The sequence below is a fragment of the Lepidochelys kempii genome, chromosome 11, assembly GCF_965140265.1.
Source record: "Lepidochelys kempii isolate rLepKem1 chromosome 11, rLepKem1.hap2, whole genome shotgun sequence".
In the NCBI taxonomy this organism is placed as follows: Eukaryota; Metazoa; Chordata; order Testudines; family Cheloniidae; genus Lepidochelys; species Lepidochelys kempii.
Genome location: NC_133266.1, coordinates 62,638,691 through 62,654,717, shown reverse-complemented (window position 1 = coordinate 62,654,717; position 16,027 = coordinate 62,638,691). Strand labels below are relative to the sequence as shown.

General features: G+C 43.1%; 1 protein-coding gene across 30 annotated transcripts in view; it reads right to left on the bottom strand.

Annotated features, from left to right (window-relative positions):
* Positions 1-16,027, bottom strand: part of ADAM23 (ADAM metallopeptidase domain 23) — a 200,127-nt gene that overhangs the window by 121,064 nt on the left and 63,036 nt on the right. For 29 of the 30 annotated variants that reach the window (XR_012154367.1, XR_012154365.1, XR_012154363.1 and 26 more), the window contains exons 4-6: positions 5,923-5,986; positions 1,553-1,635; positions 85-148 (exon numbers count right to left, since the gene is read on the bottom strand). Coding sequence is in view for 24 of the 30 variants with exons in the window: in XM_073306563.1 (XP_073162664.1) it covers positions 85-148; positions 1,553-1,635; positions 5,923-5,986 (211 nt within the window). In the remaining 6 variants the exon portion in view is untranslated. Of the gene's footprint in view, positions 1-84; positions 149-1,552; positions 1,636-5,922; positions 5,987-6,715; positions 6,760-16,027 lie in introns of all 30 variants that reach the window. The other variant, XM_073306556.1, reaches the window with a different exon arrangement.

Sequence of the window (16,027 nt, the reverse complement as noted above, 5' to 3'; positions counted from 1 at the left end):
AAGTTACTTGTCAGAAACATACTGACATTTAGGCATCCCTGTAATAAACAAAACCAAAAATATTACAAATCAGTATAAACTTACTGCACTGTGGGTCAGATCCATTGGTTCTATGAAGTACTCATACGTGCTATCTTCAAATATGCCACTGGAACATTAGAAAGAAAAAGGAAGAGATTTAGGACCAATACAAGTACTAGGGAATAATTTTAATCCAACAAATGGTCTTTGGTCAAATAAATCCAATTGTACTATTTAAAACTAGTGAACAAGCCATCATAAAAATTTCCAGTTGTAACTGGCAAAATATAGTAGTAATGCACATCTGCAAAATCAATTTTGTGCTAGACAGGATCCTTAGTAATAGAATACTTGACACAACAATGGAAAGAGTCAAGATTTGATCTTGGTCGTTCCTAAAACACCAATTAATATGCAGAAGACAACAAACACAGCTGAGTTATATACACATAATCAACAAAGAGCTGCTGACCATATACTATCTTACATTATTTACTTACATAAAAAATAACAATCAAAAGACTGATTTTTCAAAACTATAATTCCTGGTATGACTGTATACTGGAATCATAGTAATGCAGGGTTTCTCAAACTTCATTGCACCACGACCCCTTTATGACAACAAAAATTACTGCATGACCCCAGGAAGAGGGACCAAAGCCCGAGCCCCACTGCCCCAGGCAGGGGGACCAAAGCCCAAGCCCCACCACCTTCAGCTTCAGCCCTGAGTGGTAGGGCTCTGACTTTGGCTTCAGCCCCGGGCCCAACAAGTTCAACGCCAGCCCTGGCGACCCTATTAGAACGGGGTTGCGACCCACTTTGGAGTCCCAATCCACAGTTTGAGAACTACTGTAGTAATGTGAAGAGCTGAAGTCTCATTTTTGTTCATATTTCTGACCTCTTATTTGTTTTAATCAGCCACCTTGATGAATTTATTTCTAGGTATTTACAATCTGCAAGGGTTTCTCTAGACAGCACCAAAAATTTCTAGTATCTCTAGTGCTTAAAAAATGAATTAATAGCAGTGGTTAAAGCCAGGTATACAGAAGGTAGGCTCTGTACTGTACAGGCTTCCCCACTTTGTCTTGCCAATGCACCTCACTCCTGACACAGAACATTTCTACTATTACAGTCCTGAACCTGTCTTGAGGAAAAAACTGCCGAACACTGAAGAACTAAAGGGAACAGACAAAAAAAATCAAAAGATACAGAGAAGCCATCAACCAAAAGATAAAATCCATAGACAGGGCAGAGGATATAAGCAGTTTAAAAAATGGCAGTGCCAATCAGAAACTCCTTAGCTGAGCATGGTCATCAAGGAGTTGACAGAGAATACTTTAGAGGAGTCATTTAGATAGTAGCCAATATTCTTGAAACAAGACTGGTCTGCCTGTACCTCAGGATGCCAAAAATTTGAAAGCTTGGAGAATTTCAGTCTGTCTCATGCCAAGAGATGAGACCCAAGAACAGGAATCCAAGACTAGCAAGCAGTTAATATAGTCTCTTTGGAGGAATGAAGATTTGCACTCACTTAAGTCCATTACATGTTGAAAGGGCAGCTTTGGAGTTCTGGACACCTCTGATGTTTCCATGATAGTAACAGTGCTCTCCACCCTAAAGATGTTAAAGAAAAAAATAAATACATTAAATTATCATTTAATTCTAACTGAAAAATGGATCCTGCACACCAGGTGAAGAAATTTCAAGGGAAGAGTCTGTTACGTTAACAGCCACTGAGTCTCCTCATCACGAATAAGGGGAAAAATATTCGGTGCTTAGAAAAAAGTACACGAAAGCTTATGCTCAAATAAATTGGTTAGTCTCTAAGGTGCCACAAGTACCTCTATTCTTATTACTTATTTATATATGGCTTCCAGCCATAGCAAAGGTTGGCCTTTCCTTACTTTAAGTCACAATGCCATTAATTATTTTGTTTCCTTAAAGAGTAATTTCCCTCTCAAAAATGATTCTTTAGATGTGGTGTTATGGGGATCCATATTTATGATTTCTCAGTGATGGCCAAATCAAAACTGTTGAAATTACAAGTACTTTTAATTATTTTTTTAAACACTAACCCACATAAGCTCTGCCTGGAATCTGAAAGTCAAATTTAAGGTTGTCTTGCTAAAAAGTCTTCAAGAATGAAACTTTATATAATGGGAACTTTAATTAAACAATATGGTTACTGATGCATGATTAAGGAAGAGAATACTGCTCAAAAACTCAGAACTGTATTGTCTCTACTATGCAAACTGAGGTAAACACTAGTAAAAACTTGATTTTTCAACATAAAAATATGTGACAGTAAAATAAACAAGGAGCAGATCATTTGACTATGATGATGATATTTGTACGTATCAGTAGACAATACTGAGACAAAACCCAGACCTTAAATAAAACGTATTAGTAAAGAGCCACAGGTATGTTGGGCACTTCATAAACAGATATAAATGCAAAGTCCATGCCTCAGAGAACTTAGAGTAAATAGTTAACCTTCATACACAAGGAGAAGCGAGAAGGAAGACAAGAAATGACAATATGAGCTTCATCCATGACAAATTTGTTCTGTTCTCCTTCAGCTCTGCCATAATCATGGCCAAACAGCACTATTTCTTCAATTTCATTGATGAACATGTGCACAGTCTCCATTACCTACTTTGTCACCATCTACTTCCTCTCACATAAACAGAGCTTTTTTCCCCATCAGAAAATTTCTGAAAAATTTTTAGCACTTCCTGACCAGCTCCCATTAGTACACAGTTCTAACTACACTAATGCATACTACTATTTCCATAGGAGCACTGCCTCATTTCATGCACAGAACGGTGCTCTGGAAATGAGGCACATCTACTGTCACTCTTCAAAGACTGGACCCAGGCCTCTTCCATGGCATACCGTATAAAATGTGTGGACAGATTGTACTTGGCCCTTATTTGGATGCCCAGTGATGGGGAGAATGTAAGAAGTTTCTTCCCAAATTTACAGGGCCTGAATTAAGGCAAGACAAAATTGAATAATCTTAGAGAGAAATTAAGACCTTTGATTGTTTGAGAATATCAAATAAACTCAGGGGACAAAAAGAAACCCAACTGAGAAGCAGAACAACATAATAAGCAAGAGGGAAATATGGGAGCCAGCAACAGAGATGGAAAAAAATGACAGAAATGTTGTCAAAATATTCTTTGGTGTTAAAAAACACAATCTCGGTGACAATATATGAATGATCTTTTTCCTTGTCCCAAATCCTTTCTATTTAATTTCTGTGTGCAGTGAAACAAGAGCAGCACTGTAGTATTAATAAATATTTAATTTTGACTGTAAGCAGTCAAGTCTTTGAAAAGAAAAATTAAAACCTTTAGAATACCCTATGGATTCTATACTTTAGGGAACTGCAAAAATACCAACAAATTACTGGAACAAAATCTGTATCCCTTATTTATAGTCTGATAGTCTTAAAATCTAATTCTATCCTTATTACTGAATAGCAAAATTACTAATCCCTAAATTAATGTGAGCCACGTGAGCCATTTTTTGATGGGACCGCTAGAGGCTTAAGAGACTGTTCATTGTGAATAAGGGTGGCAGAATTTAATTTCATGTGAATAGTTCAATTCAGTAAACAAGTACAGGGCACTTGATTTTTATTATTAGAAGGCTGGCAGCAAGAGCAAACCTAGAAACCATTTAGGCCTTATATACTTACACTGAAAACATGAGTCTCAATTTAAACTTTTAAAGAGAGTGAACATGTAAGAGAAAGTGCTGAAGAATGTAGAAGCTTTCAGTGCCAGATCCTCAGTTAGTACATGTCAAAGTAGTTCCACTAAAGGCAATGGATTCATGCTGATTTACATCAGTTAACGACCTGGCCTTTAATATCTGTCAACAACAATCCTAGCTAAAATCAAGGTGAAAAGAAGTGCTTACAATAGTTTTATTGGGAAAAGTGTAAATACAGTGTTGTCACACTGCTTCTTCCAATTGTTCTAACCTATTATGTACCCTAAGGAATCACCAGGCATGTAATGCTTTTTAGTGAACTGTAAACATCAGCAGCAATTTCATTTTGTATCTTGTTTCTTTTATTAAATGTTCTGTTCAGACTCTGGAACAGGTATAGCACAACCTTTACTGTGCACAATTAAGTTCATGTACTCTAACAAAATTAAGTAAATAACCATTGTTACATGACAGTTACCCATATATGCATTATGCACTGGCCTGTATTCTGGAGTTCATGGAACTGGGCTTATTTAAACAGTTCTTCCTAAGAGCTAAATTGTGATTATTTTACTCACACAAGTAGTTCCAAGAAATTTAATAAGATTACTCATGGGAGTGAGGAGATCACAATTTGGTCCTGGTTATTTTCACCCCTATAATAAAGCTATACACTGTAGTTCTAGAAAGAGATGGTTTCATCAAGATTTCACTTCTCTATATTCACCAAGAAATAAACAGCTTGCCATTTGTCAAATATAACTAAAAAAGACTGAGCAGATTAAAAAATCCCTATATTTTCTTTACTTTTGTTAATTATGCCTCTTGTGGATCATGTGACCTCAAGAGCCCTATTAGTGTTTCTAAGTCAATCAACTCAGAAAATATCCTTCAGAAAGTTTGGATCTAATTACTGCAGCATGCAAAGGTGGCCCATTTGCTGAGTCTAAAGTTCTAATATAATCCTCCAGTTAGACTCATGATTCAGCAACCGCAGTGCTCATTGCTAGCGCTGTAGCTGACAGTTGCTTGAGTCTGTGTAAAAGCCAGAAGGAATAGTTTTCTTGCTTCCTTTAGCATTTTTGCCTGCTCTCCTGAGTAATGTCTTAACAAAACTAAGCAATTCCCTTGATATTCTGCATAAAATGATTTTTCCCAAGGAACAGAGTATAAATTGATACATTAGAATAAAAGGTACTATATTTGAACTCTAATTAAGATCCTCAATGAGGAGGTCAGATTAAGCAAATGGAGATACAGCAACCAGACAAATAGCAACCACATAAAGGGTGAAATTCACCTGGTTTAGAGGGCGTAAAAGTAAGATTTACATATTGTGCTGTCCTTCTGGCCCTCTAAACAGAGGCAAGTTTCATGAATAGTGACTTGCAACTTCTACTATACTCTGACATTTATAGCTATTTTAAAAGTCTAAGAGTTCAGTTAACTTAAACAAAGACATTCTTGCCTTAACATTTATTTTATATCCTTCCTTTCTCTCTGCTATTCTACATCCCAGTAATATAGTAATCTTCCCTTGTGCTATCTAAATCAAACAAAAACTTATCTATTTTTGTTCCCCCATCTCCTCAAAGGACTAGGGTCATGCAATCCTCTCTCTCAAGGGTGAAATTTACCTCTGTCCAAAGCCTATGCACTGCTTAAATTCTACTTTAGCTCTAATTTGAGAACTTAAGTGGTGCATAGGCTTTCTGCTGACATTCTGAAGAGGGGTGAATTTCACTCAGTATGTATTTTTCTGATTCATGGTTTTATAAAAACTCTTGCAAAGAAAAGCCATTGTAAGTTTGTTTACTGACTTTCCGTTACAACTTAGTCTTGCACTTTATGCGAAGGACTGGTAAATGTTTAATGAAGAATTTAGTGATGGTGACCTCTGGTGTGGGAGCAACTGAAAAAAATTATACTTTAGAAAGTGTAGCTTTCATCTTTGGCACTTTCGTTTGTGGCTAACTGCCCACACTTTTTACAACTTTGCTCCAGTCATCTGCTGAAGAATCTTCATCAGCTAGACAAGATCACAATTCCTTGAGATATGTGGTAAATGCCTTCTGGTATTTGATAAATATTGTAAAAAACAAAGAAAGTTTGTGTTTTACTGCATTATCATTGTATGGGGGAGAGGGGAATAAGTCTCTGTTATTTAATATATATATGTACCTTCGAAAATTGTGGTTTTCCGTCTTCATAGTGAATCTCCACATAATCGGAGGATAACAGATCACTGTAAAAAAAAAAGAAAGATTTTGTGTGGTATTTCTTAAAAACAGAAACAAAAATGTAGATGTAATCACTGTAATTTTATGATATTAGCTGAAAACCTTGAATCATTTTTTTCTAACCTAGGAAATTAAAAGAATCAAGACAGCTGTCTCCAGCTGTTGCATTTTGAGGCAAGAAAGACTTTAGACTTGGGGGAATTTGACTCACTGGCTGAATTTCCATTATGTTAGTTTCAGAGTAACAGCCGTGTTAGTCTGTATTCGCAAAAAGAAAAGGAGTACTTGTGGCACCTTAGAGACTAACCAATTTATTTGAACACAAGCTTTCGTGAGCTACAGCTCACTTCATTGGATGCATACTGTGGAAAGTACAGAAGACCTTTTTATACGCACAAACCATGAAAAAATGGGTAGTGGAAAACACCCATTTTTTCATGGTTTGTGCGTATAAAAAGGTCTTCTGTACTTTCCACAGTATGCATCCGATGAAGTGAGCTGTAGCTCACGAAAGCTTATGCTCAAATAAAGTGGTTAGTCTCTAAGGTGCCACAAGTACTCCTTTTCATTATGTTAGTCTTACATTAGTATGATTTCATTTGTTTTTAATGTATACAATACTTAAAATTAATATAAACTGATTCTATGCATTTTGTTTCCACTGGATCTAACTGACCAATGTATGGTTAGTTTCATTATTGTTTTCAAATAAGTATTATATTTATTATTCATACCAAAACAACACACAGACACAGTGCCTGTCCCAGGACCTTGAAGTCTATAGAGAGAAAAAACATGTTACAGATTATCTATTAACCCTAATCACCCCTCTTCCTAACTATTATATTAGTTCTTTACTCAACCTTCATTTACAAACTCAAACTATTTTAGTAACTCTTTTAACATTTCTTTTCAAAGCCTCTAATATCCTGGCAGGACTATCCCCTATTTCTTTCACATCTCATCTTTTCTCAACCCAATCTCACCCTTTATCCTTCCTACACTTCCTTGCCTGAAAACTCCTTCTCCCTCCGCAAAAGTCCCCATTCAGTCAAATAGATGAGGAAAAAGAATAAAACACAGCCCTAATACTAGAGGGGATCGTGGGCAGTGGTGAGCTGGAGCCGGTTCGCACCGATTCACTAGAACCGGTTGTTAAATTTAGAAGCCCTTTTAGAACCGGTTGTTCCGCGAGGGGCAACTGGTTCTAAAAGGGCTTCTAAATTTAACCGGCCAAAAGTGGCGCCTTAGGCGCCGACTCCATGGGTGCTCCAGCCCTGGAGCACCCAAGGGGAAAATTTGGTGGGTGCACAGCACCCACCAGCAGCTCCCCGCCCCGCCCCACCCCCGGCCCCAGCTCACCTCAGCTCCACCTCCTCCCCTGAACGCACCACCCCGCTCTGCTTCTCTGCCCCCACAGGCTTCCCGCGAATCAGCTGTTCACACGGGAAGCCGGGGCGGGCTGAGAAGCAGGAGGCGGCTTCGCACACAGGCCCAGGGAGTCGGAGGTGAGCTGGGGCGAGGGGGGTGTGAGGAGGGCCGCCCGCACCGCAGCAGGTAACCTGGGGGGGGGTGCGGCGCAGGGGAACCACTCCGCACCCCAGCTCACCTCCGCCACCCTCAGCCTGAGTGGGAAGCCGCCACCTGCTTCTCAGCCCTCCCAGGCTTCCCGCCGAACAGCTGATTCACGGGAAGCCGGGGGGGGGGAGGGCACGGAGAAGGAGAGCGGGGGCGGTGCATTCAGGGGCGGAGGCGGAGCGGAGGTGAGGTGAGCTGGGGGCCGGGCGCGGGGCAGGGAGCTGCCGGTGGGTGCTCTGCACCTACCAAATTTTCCGGAGTCAGTGCCTAAGGCGCCACTTTTGATGTAATCAGTGGGGGGAGCGGCCGCTCCCTCTGCTCCCCCCAGCTATGCTCCCCCGCCCCTAGGAGGCAGAGGGACCTGCCGGATGCTTCCTGGGAGCTGCCCCAGGTAAACAATGCCAGGACTCCCCACCTCGTCCCCCGGCAGGTCCCTCTGGCTCTTAGGGGTGGTGTGGGCATCCACTACAGTGGTCCATGAGACCCTCCTGCCCAGTTCTGGGGGCAGTCAGGGGACAGGAGTAGATGGGGCAGGGGTCCTGGGGGGAGTGTCAAGGAACGCGGGGGGTTGGATGGGGCAGGAGTCCTGGGGGGCAGGGGTGGGCAACGACCTCCTCCTGGGGTGAGGAGGGAACCGGTTGTTAAGATTTTGGCAGCTCATCACTGATCATGGGTGTAGTGGAAACATGCTGGCTACTCCAACAGCTAAAGACTTGGGTGCCAGAGGGCTGGCTCCACTCATGGAAAGAGGGGCTTCTGCTTCATGTAGTGTTTGGGGGAGTGGGAGCAGCATTGGTCCTGGTGTTCCCAGACTGCCCTGCTGCCACTGCCCAGCAGATGAGAAGGGAACCATAAAGGGGTATTCTCCTATCCCCACCAGCCCTTTGTCTCAGTCTATATATCTGGGACAGTTTCAATGCCCCAACCACAATGAATTAGCGCTCAATCCAACAAGACTTTGGGCACTTTGGCCCTTATAAAGTAAAGCAATTAAACATATGTTTATAGCACTTCTCACATGCTCAGTTATGCAAATTATGTGAGACAGTGCATCATATTGATGGACAGCATCCTAATCATCTTGCACTGTCTCCCAGTGCTAGCATCTCCCCAATGCCTGGCACAAGTTTCTGCCTCACTGTGCCAAACGACACTAGCAAACAGCCTAGATAGTATCTGAGCTCTACTTAGTAATGCTGGAGACACATCAATATGCACTGCAACCTTTTGGAATCACTAAGGAGAGGCTTAAACATAACTGTCTCTAGTGGTTTGTGGTCTGATTGTATTATTTTATAGGGTGACCATATTGGTAGAATCACTCTACCCTAACACCGCAGCCAATCATTCTTTTTCTAATTGGATGTACCCTTCTGCAGTTTCTACCAAAACTCTACTGGTGTATGCAATCGGCAGCTTCTGCAACACAGCTACCCTTAGTCCCTTCTTGGCTGCATCACATTGTAGTGTCATTTGTTCTCCAAGCCGGTAGTATTTTAACTTAGGGCATCTGTAATAAGTTTCTGCTTTCTTTCAAATGCTTGCTGTTTTGGCATTGACCAGTCTCATCCCACATTCTGCCTTGAATGTTGATCTATGAGATCTGTCACTGTTGCCAAATGAGGACAGAATTTAGATAGGAAGTTTAATTACTGCTCTAAATTACTTGAGGGTGAGGCAGGTACCTGATCCAAATATAGAGGACGACCAAAAGGTGCCCCTTACTCCACCTGTTTCCCTTCAGCACAGCTCACTGGAATGCAGAATCTGGTCCATCATCTGGGTCTACTGGCCAGAGCACTCTCTTCGCACAGGATACATATGCAAAGGCTTGGAAATTCAGTTTGCAGTGTCTCAGAAACGTAAATGAAGCCCAAACTGCAACTCGGCAGATTTTCTCTACCAAAGAATGTGTCCATTGCAGATGTTTTGGATCTGGGCAACATGGAGGGAAGACATATTCTTTGCAAGGAGGAAAGGACCTTGAATATTAAGCCAGGGAGTATTATCTTTTCATCATGTAATACACAGGGTACTGTTCTTCACATATTCTACTAGCAGAGGTGCTGATGACTGTGAAGCAGATTTTGTTACAAAGAAAAGCATGGATCTATTGAATTCTAGGGCTCAACAGGAAGAGCAGTATATGCCTGAATCACAAGATTCAGGTCCCATCCAAGATCAAGATATGATTCCTGATCCTCAAAGACTCATCCTCCTTTTATGCCATGAACAGAATATAAATGCTTCGTATCCTACAGTTGAACCTAGAGTTGCAAACTGATCAGGCAACCACACACCTCATTTGGAACTGGAAGTACGCAATTAGGCAGCAGCAGAGACAAAAACAAACAAAAAAAATCAACCAAATACAGTATACAGTTAAACTACTCAAAAAAAGGGAAAGCAGCATTTTTCTTCTCCATAGTAAAGTTTCAAAGCTGTATTAAGTCAATGTTCAGTTGTAAACATTTGAAAGAACTATAACATTTTGTTCAGAGTTATAAACAACCACCATTCCGGAGGTGGTCGTAACTCTGAGTTTCTACTGTATTCTGAAAGGCCAGAAGGGCTGTCCTCAATGCTAAGAAATGTATTTGTTTCCTATCTGAGCTGGACCAGGTTCCCTCAGCTATAAGGTGTTCCTGATCACATCCATTTTGGTAATTTTTTATTTGGAATAGTGAATTCTGTCTTTAAAGTCAGACTGGATTTCTAGAACTACCATTTAATGGAATATCAAACTGTTGGAAACCCACACCCTCCCGTTCATTACATCTGGAGAGTAATTCTAGACCTGGAGCATAAACCTCATCAGTTTCCTCATATGCAAACTGATTTCAGGAAGTAATCCTGTGCAGGAGACTATGAGACTTGCCATTTGGAAAGCCAGTCTAATGGGAAGTGCTCCTGAAGCTTTGGTTGATTCAAGTGTGAATCTTGCTGATTGTCTCCTCTGTGTCATGATGCACAGGCCTTGAACGCAAGTCTGCAGGGTTCACAGGAGCAGCCATGCTCCAACCCTCTACTTGGCCTACTGACTACTGCTTACCCAGGTCCAGACCCAGTTTGAGGCTCTGCCCCAGAGGTCCTTAGCACACAGAAATTTCTTTAAAAAATAAATTTGTTAGTCTCTAAGGTGCCACAAGTCCTCCTTTTCTATTAGCTCTACAGGATACATTAACTTCATCTGCACGGCATATAGCAATGACCATATAGGATGGGATTTTCAAAAATGTCTGAGGGTATTAGGCATCCAGTTCTCACTGACTTTCAATGGAATTGAATATCTGACTCCATTAGCCATTTTTGAAAATCCCACCAAAAGTCTTTAATCTTCAGACGAAAACTTTTCCATATCATTTTGGAGTACTGCTTCTGGATTAATTTTATATCTCATATTTGTAGATGTAATTAGACTTTGTGGCAAGAGTCCGTTTGGTCTAACTGTTGAGCTTATAAATGCCACTGATTCCCGATGGCACCCTAACTTTACCTGCTATGCTGCTGCTGTTTCAAACCAAACTGACCTGAGCACCACTAACAAAGTGGGTTTAATAATTTCTCTGAACCCTTTTTCTCACTACATAACTCAAATGGTAAAACAGAATGATACAAAGTAAAAAATTTGCATAAGGAAACAAAGGATCAGGCCACACACTTACAAAGTCATATTGAATCCATATGCATATATTAAGATTGCACAATGTAATTAGTAATTACACAGAAAAAAAACTACATAAAAAGAATGTTAGGGTTGCAAAGTCAAGTACTCAAAAGTTAGAAAATGTCAGAATTGAGGTCACTCATGCAGCTTTAAGGGAGCCATGTTAACGCTCCACAGGCAACCACAGTTCTGGCATTTTCTGCCACTTTAAAACTATTCTTTTAATGGAGGGGTGTGTGTGCGCGCATGCACAATTTCCTTGGGTTTTAGAACAGCAAACTGAAAAACCAAATTATACCATGTGGCATTGACACCCAGATAGGCCATCATCATGGCTGTAACCTTCAAAGCCACCCCACAGACTTCCGTCACATGAACTAATGGAGTAACTGACAACAGTAGCAGTTTCTCATCCTCTATGTGGAACAGCCACCAGAGGGGAAGAGTCACATGCTTTGCTGGGGATTCCACAGATATTTGCTGATAACACAAATGTTGAGACTGAAGACTCTTTGGTTCATTACTGTTTCTATGGGGAAAATAATTTAAATAGTTACAGACTCTTTTGCATGTTCCCCTCAAGCCTGATCCCTTGTACTCTCATTCCTTCCAGCCTGTCCCTGCCTCAGTCCTGTCTTCCCCCAGCCCCAAACCAACTCCTAATTCCAGCCTATTCATGTAGACAGTCCCAATCTCAATTTCTCTGGACTCTTCATCCCAGTCAGTCTTATTGCCCATCTGAGTCCCAGTCTTCCCCACTATCATAGCTCCCAGTCCTACTTTTCCTCCATAAACTCCTCATCAGAGTCTCCCTGACCAGCGAGCCCCAGTCCTCCCACCAGCCTTCTCATCCCATCTCAGTCTCTCATCCACCCCACACTGTTCCTAGTCGGAGACTCCCTCCTCAGGCTCCTGGTCCCAGTCTCCTGCCCCATTCCCTCACAACTCTTCATTAGATCTCAGTCTTACCGTCCCCGGCAGCTGTTTCCACTCTGGGGTCCCAGTCTTCTTGACAAGCCAGTCCCCTCATACAGCCAGCTCCTAACCTTCCTCTCCCAGGCTCCTTATCCCAATCTAGTCTCCCCACCACTTCTTCGCCCAGTCCTGTTCTTGTCCCCCTCTGCATTCCTCCTCCAGAACATGTGGGCCCAACAAGAAACTGGAAACCTCTTGCAGTTGTTGCCTGAAGCCAAGGGCAAAGCTGACAGAATCTGGAATTGTGGAGTATCTTCTATGACAGATCAACCTGGGCATCTGGCAATGCCTCACTCAAGGTGCTAAGCACCATCAAATCAATGTGTTAAAGCACCAAACTTAAACATGGGTTGATTATACCAATACACTGATCAGGATGAAGGATGCCTCAAGGTGCTGAGGCATAACTTTGCAGCCTCTCCCATCAAATCTACATTGTTAAAAGAGGTACTGGCACAGATGGAATGTTTGACAACTAATTTAAAAAGAACAAAGCAAAGTACACACCATGAATTTACCTATTAAGTTTGACATTTCAAAGTTAATCATTTTTCTTTATCCTATCAGGATGAAAATTGTCAGGATGTTTTTTTAATTCAGAAAAACATTTTTTTAAAATCCTTTCATAGCCCTGGTCTGCACTAGGACTTTAGGTCGAATATAGCAGCATTAAATCGATGTAAACCTGCACCCGTCCACATGATGAAGCCCTTTATTTCGACTTAAAGGGCTCTTAAAATCCATTTCCTTACTCCACCCCTGACAAGTGGATTAGCGCTTAAATCGGCCTTGCCGGCTCGAATTTGGGGTACTGTGGACACAATTCGACGGTATTGGCCTCCAGGAGCTATCCCAGAGTGCTCCATTGTGACCGCTCTGGACAGCACTCTTAACTCAGATGCACTGGCCAGGTAGACAGGAAAAGAACCCCGAACTTTTGAATCTCATTTCCTGTTTGGCCAGCGTGGCAAGCTGCAGGTGACCATGCAGAGCTCATCAGCAGAGGTGACCATGTTGGAGTCCCAGAATCGCAAAAGAGCTCCAGCATGGACCGAACGGGAGGTACGGGATCTGATCGCTGTATGGGGAGAGGAATCCGTGCTATCAGAACTCCGTTCCAGTTTTCGAAATGCCAAAACCTTTGTCAAAATCTCCCAGGGCATGAAGGACAGAGGCCATAACAGGGACCCGAAGCAGTGCCGCGTGAAACTGAAGGAGCTGAGGCAAGCCTACCAGAAAACCAGAGAGGCAAACGGCCGCTCCGGGTCAGAGCCCCAAACATGCCGCTTCTGTGATGAGCTGCATGCCATTTTAAGGGGTTCAGCCACCACTACCCCAGCCGTGTTGTTTGACTCCTTCAATGGAGATGGAGGCAATACGGAAGCAGGTTTTGGGGACGAAGAAGATGATGATGATGATGAGGTTGTAGATAGCTCACAGCAAGCGGAGAAACTGGTTTTCCCGACAGCCAGGAACTGTTTCTCACCCTGGACCTGGACCAGTACCCCCCGAACCCACCCAAGGCTGCCTCCTGGACCCAGCAGGCAGAGAAGGGACCTCCGGTGAGTGTACCTTTTAAAATGCTATACATGGTTTAAAAGCAAGCATGTGAAAGGATTACTTTGCCCTGGCATTCGCGGCTCTCCTGGATGTACTCCCAAAGCCTTTGCAAAAGGTTTCTGGGGAGGGCAGCCATATTGCGTCCTTCATGGTAGGACACTTTACCACTCCAGGCCAGTAACACGTACTCGGGAATCATTGTACAACAAAGCATTGCAGTGTATGTTTGCTGGCGTTCAAACAACATACGTTCTTTATCTCTCTGTGTTATCCTCAGGAGAGTGAGATATAATTCATGGTCACCTGGTTGAAATAGAGTGCTTTTCTTCAGGGGACGCTCAGAGGAGCCCATTCCTGCTGGGCTGTTTGCCTGTGGCTAAACAGAAATGTTCCCCGCTGTTAGCCACAGGGAGGGGGGAGGGTTGAGGGGGTAGCCACGCAGTGGGGGGAGGCAAAATGTGACCTTGTAACGAAAGCACATGTGCTATGTATGTAATGTTAACAGCAAGGTTTACCCTGAAAGAGTGTAGCCACTGTTTTATAAAGTGTGTCTTTTTAAATACTGCTGTCCCTTTTTTTTTCTCCACCAGCTGCATGTGTTTCAATGATCACAGGATCTTCTCCTTCCCAGAGGCTAATGAAGCTTAGAAAGAAAAAAAAAAAAGCACTTGAGATGAAATGTTCTCCGAGCTCATGCTGTCCTCCCACACTGACAGAGCACAGACAAATGCGTGGAGGCAAATATGTCAGAGTGCAGGAAAGCACAAAATGACCGGGAGGAGAGGTGGCGGGCTGAAGAGAGTAAGTGGTGGGCTGAAGACAGGGCTGAAGCTCAAATGTGGCAGCAGTGTGATGAGAGGAGGCAGGATTCAATGTTGAGGCTGCTGGAGGACCAAACCAGTATGCTCCAGTGTATGGTTGAGCTGCAGCAAAGGCAGCTGGAGCACAGACTGCCACTACAGCCCCTGTGTAACCAACCACCCTCCTCCCCAAGTTCCATAGCCTCCACACCCAGATGCCCAAGAACGCGGTGGGTGGGCCACTGACCAACCAGCCACTCCGCCACAGAGGATTGCCCAAAAAAAAGAAGGCTGGCATTCAATAAATTTTAAAGTTGTGAACTTTTAAAGTGCTGTGTGGCATTTTCCTTCCCTCCTCCACCACCCCTCCTGGGCTACCTTGGTAGTCATCCCCCTATTTGTGTGATGAATTAATAAAGAATGCATGAATGTGAAGCAACAATCACTTTATTACCTCTGCAAGCAGTGATCGAAGGGAGGAGGAGAGGGTGGTTAGCTTACAGGGAAGTAGAGTGAACCAAGGGGCAGGGGGTTTCATCAAGGAGAAACAAACAGAACTTTCACACCGTAGCCTGGCCAGTCATGAAACTGGTTTTCAAAGCTTCTCTGATGCGTACCGCGCCCTCCTGTGCTCTTCTAACCGCCCTGGTGTCTGGCTGCGCGTCACCAGCAGCCAGGTGATTTGCCTCAACCTCCCACCCCACCATAAACGTCTCCCCCTTACTCTCACAGATATTGTGGAGCACACAGCAAGCAGTAATAACAGTGGGAATATTGGTTTCACTGAGGTCTAAGCGAGTCAGTAAACTGCGCCAGCGTGCCTTTAAACGACCAAATGCACATTCTATCACCATTCTGCACTTGCTCAGCCTGTAGTTGAACAGCTCCTGACTACTGTCCAGGCTGCCTGTGTATGGCTTCATAAGCCATGGCATTAAGGGGTAGGCTGGGTTCCCAAGGATACATATAGGCATTTCAACATCCCCAACAGTTATTTTCTGGTCTGGGAATAAAGTCCCTTCCCGCAGCTTTTGAAACAGACCAGAGTTCCTGAAGATGCGAGCGTCATGTACCTTTCCCGGCCATCCCACGTTGATGTTGGTGAAACGTCCCTTGTGATCCACCAGAGCTTGCAGCACTATTGAAAAGTACCCCTTGTGGTTTATGTACTCGGCGGCTTGGTGCTCCGGTGCCAAAATAGGGATATGGGTTCCGTCTATGGCCCCACCACAGTTAGGGAATCCATTGCAGCAAAGCCATCCACTATGACCTGCACATTTCCCAGGGTCTCTCCCCTTGATATCAGCAGATCTTTGATTGCGTGGGCTACTTGCATCACAGCAGCCCCAACAGTAGATTTGCCCACTCCAAATTGATTCCCAACTGACCGGTAGCTGTCTGGCGTTGCAAGCTTCCACAGGGCTATCGCCACTCGTTTCTCAGCTGTGAGGGCTGCTCTCATCTTG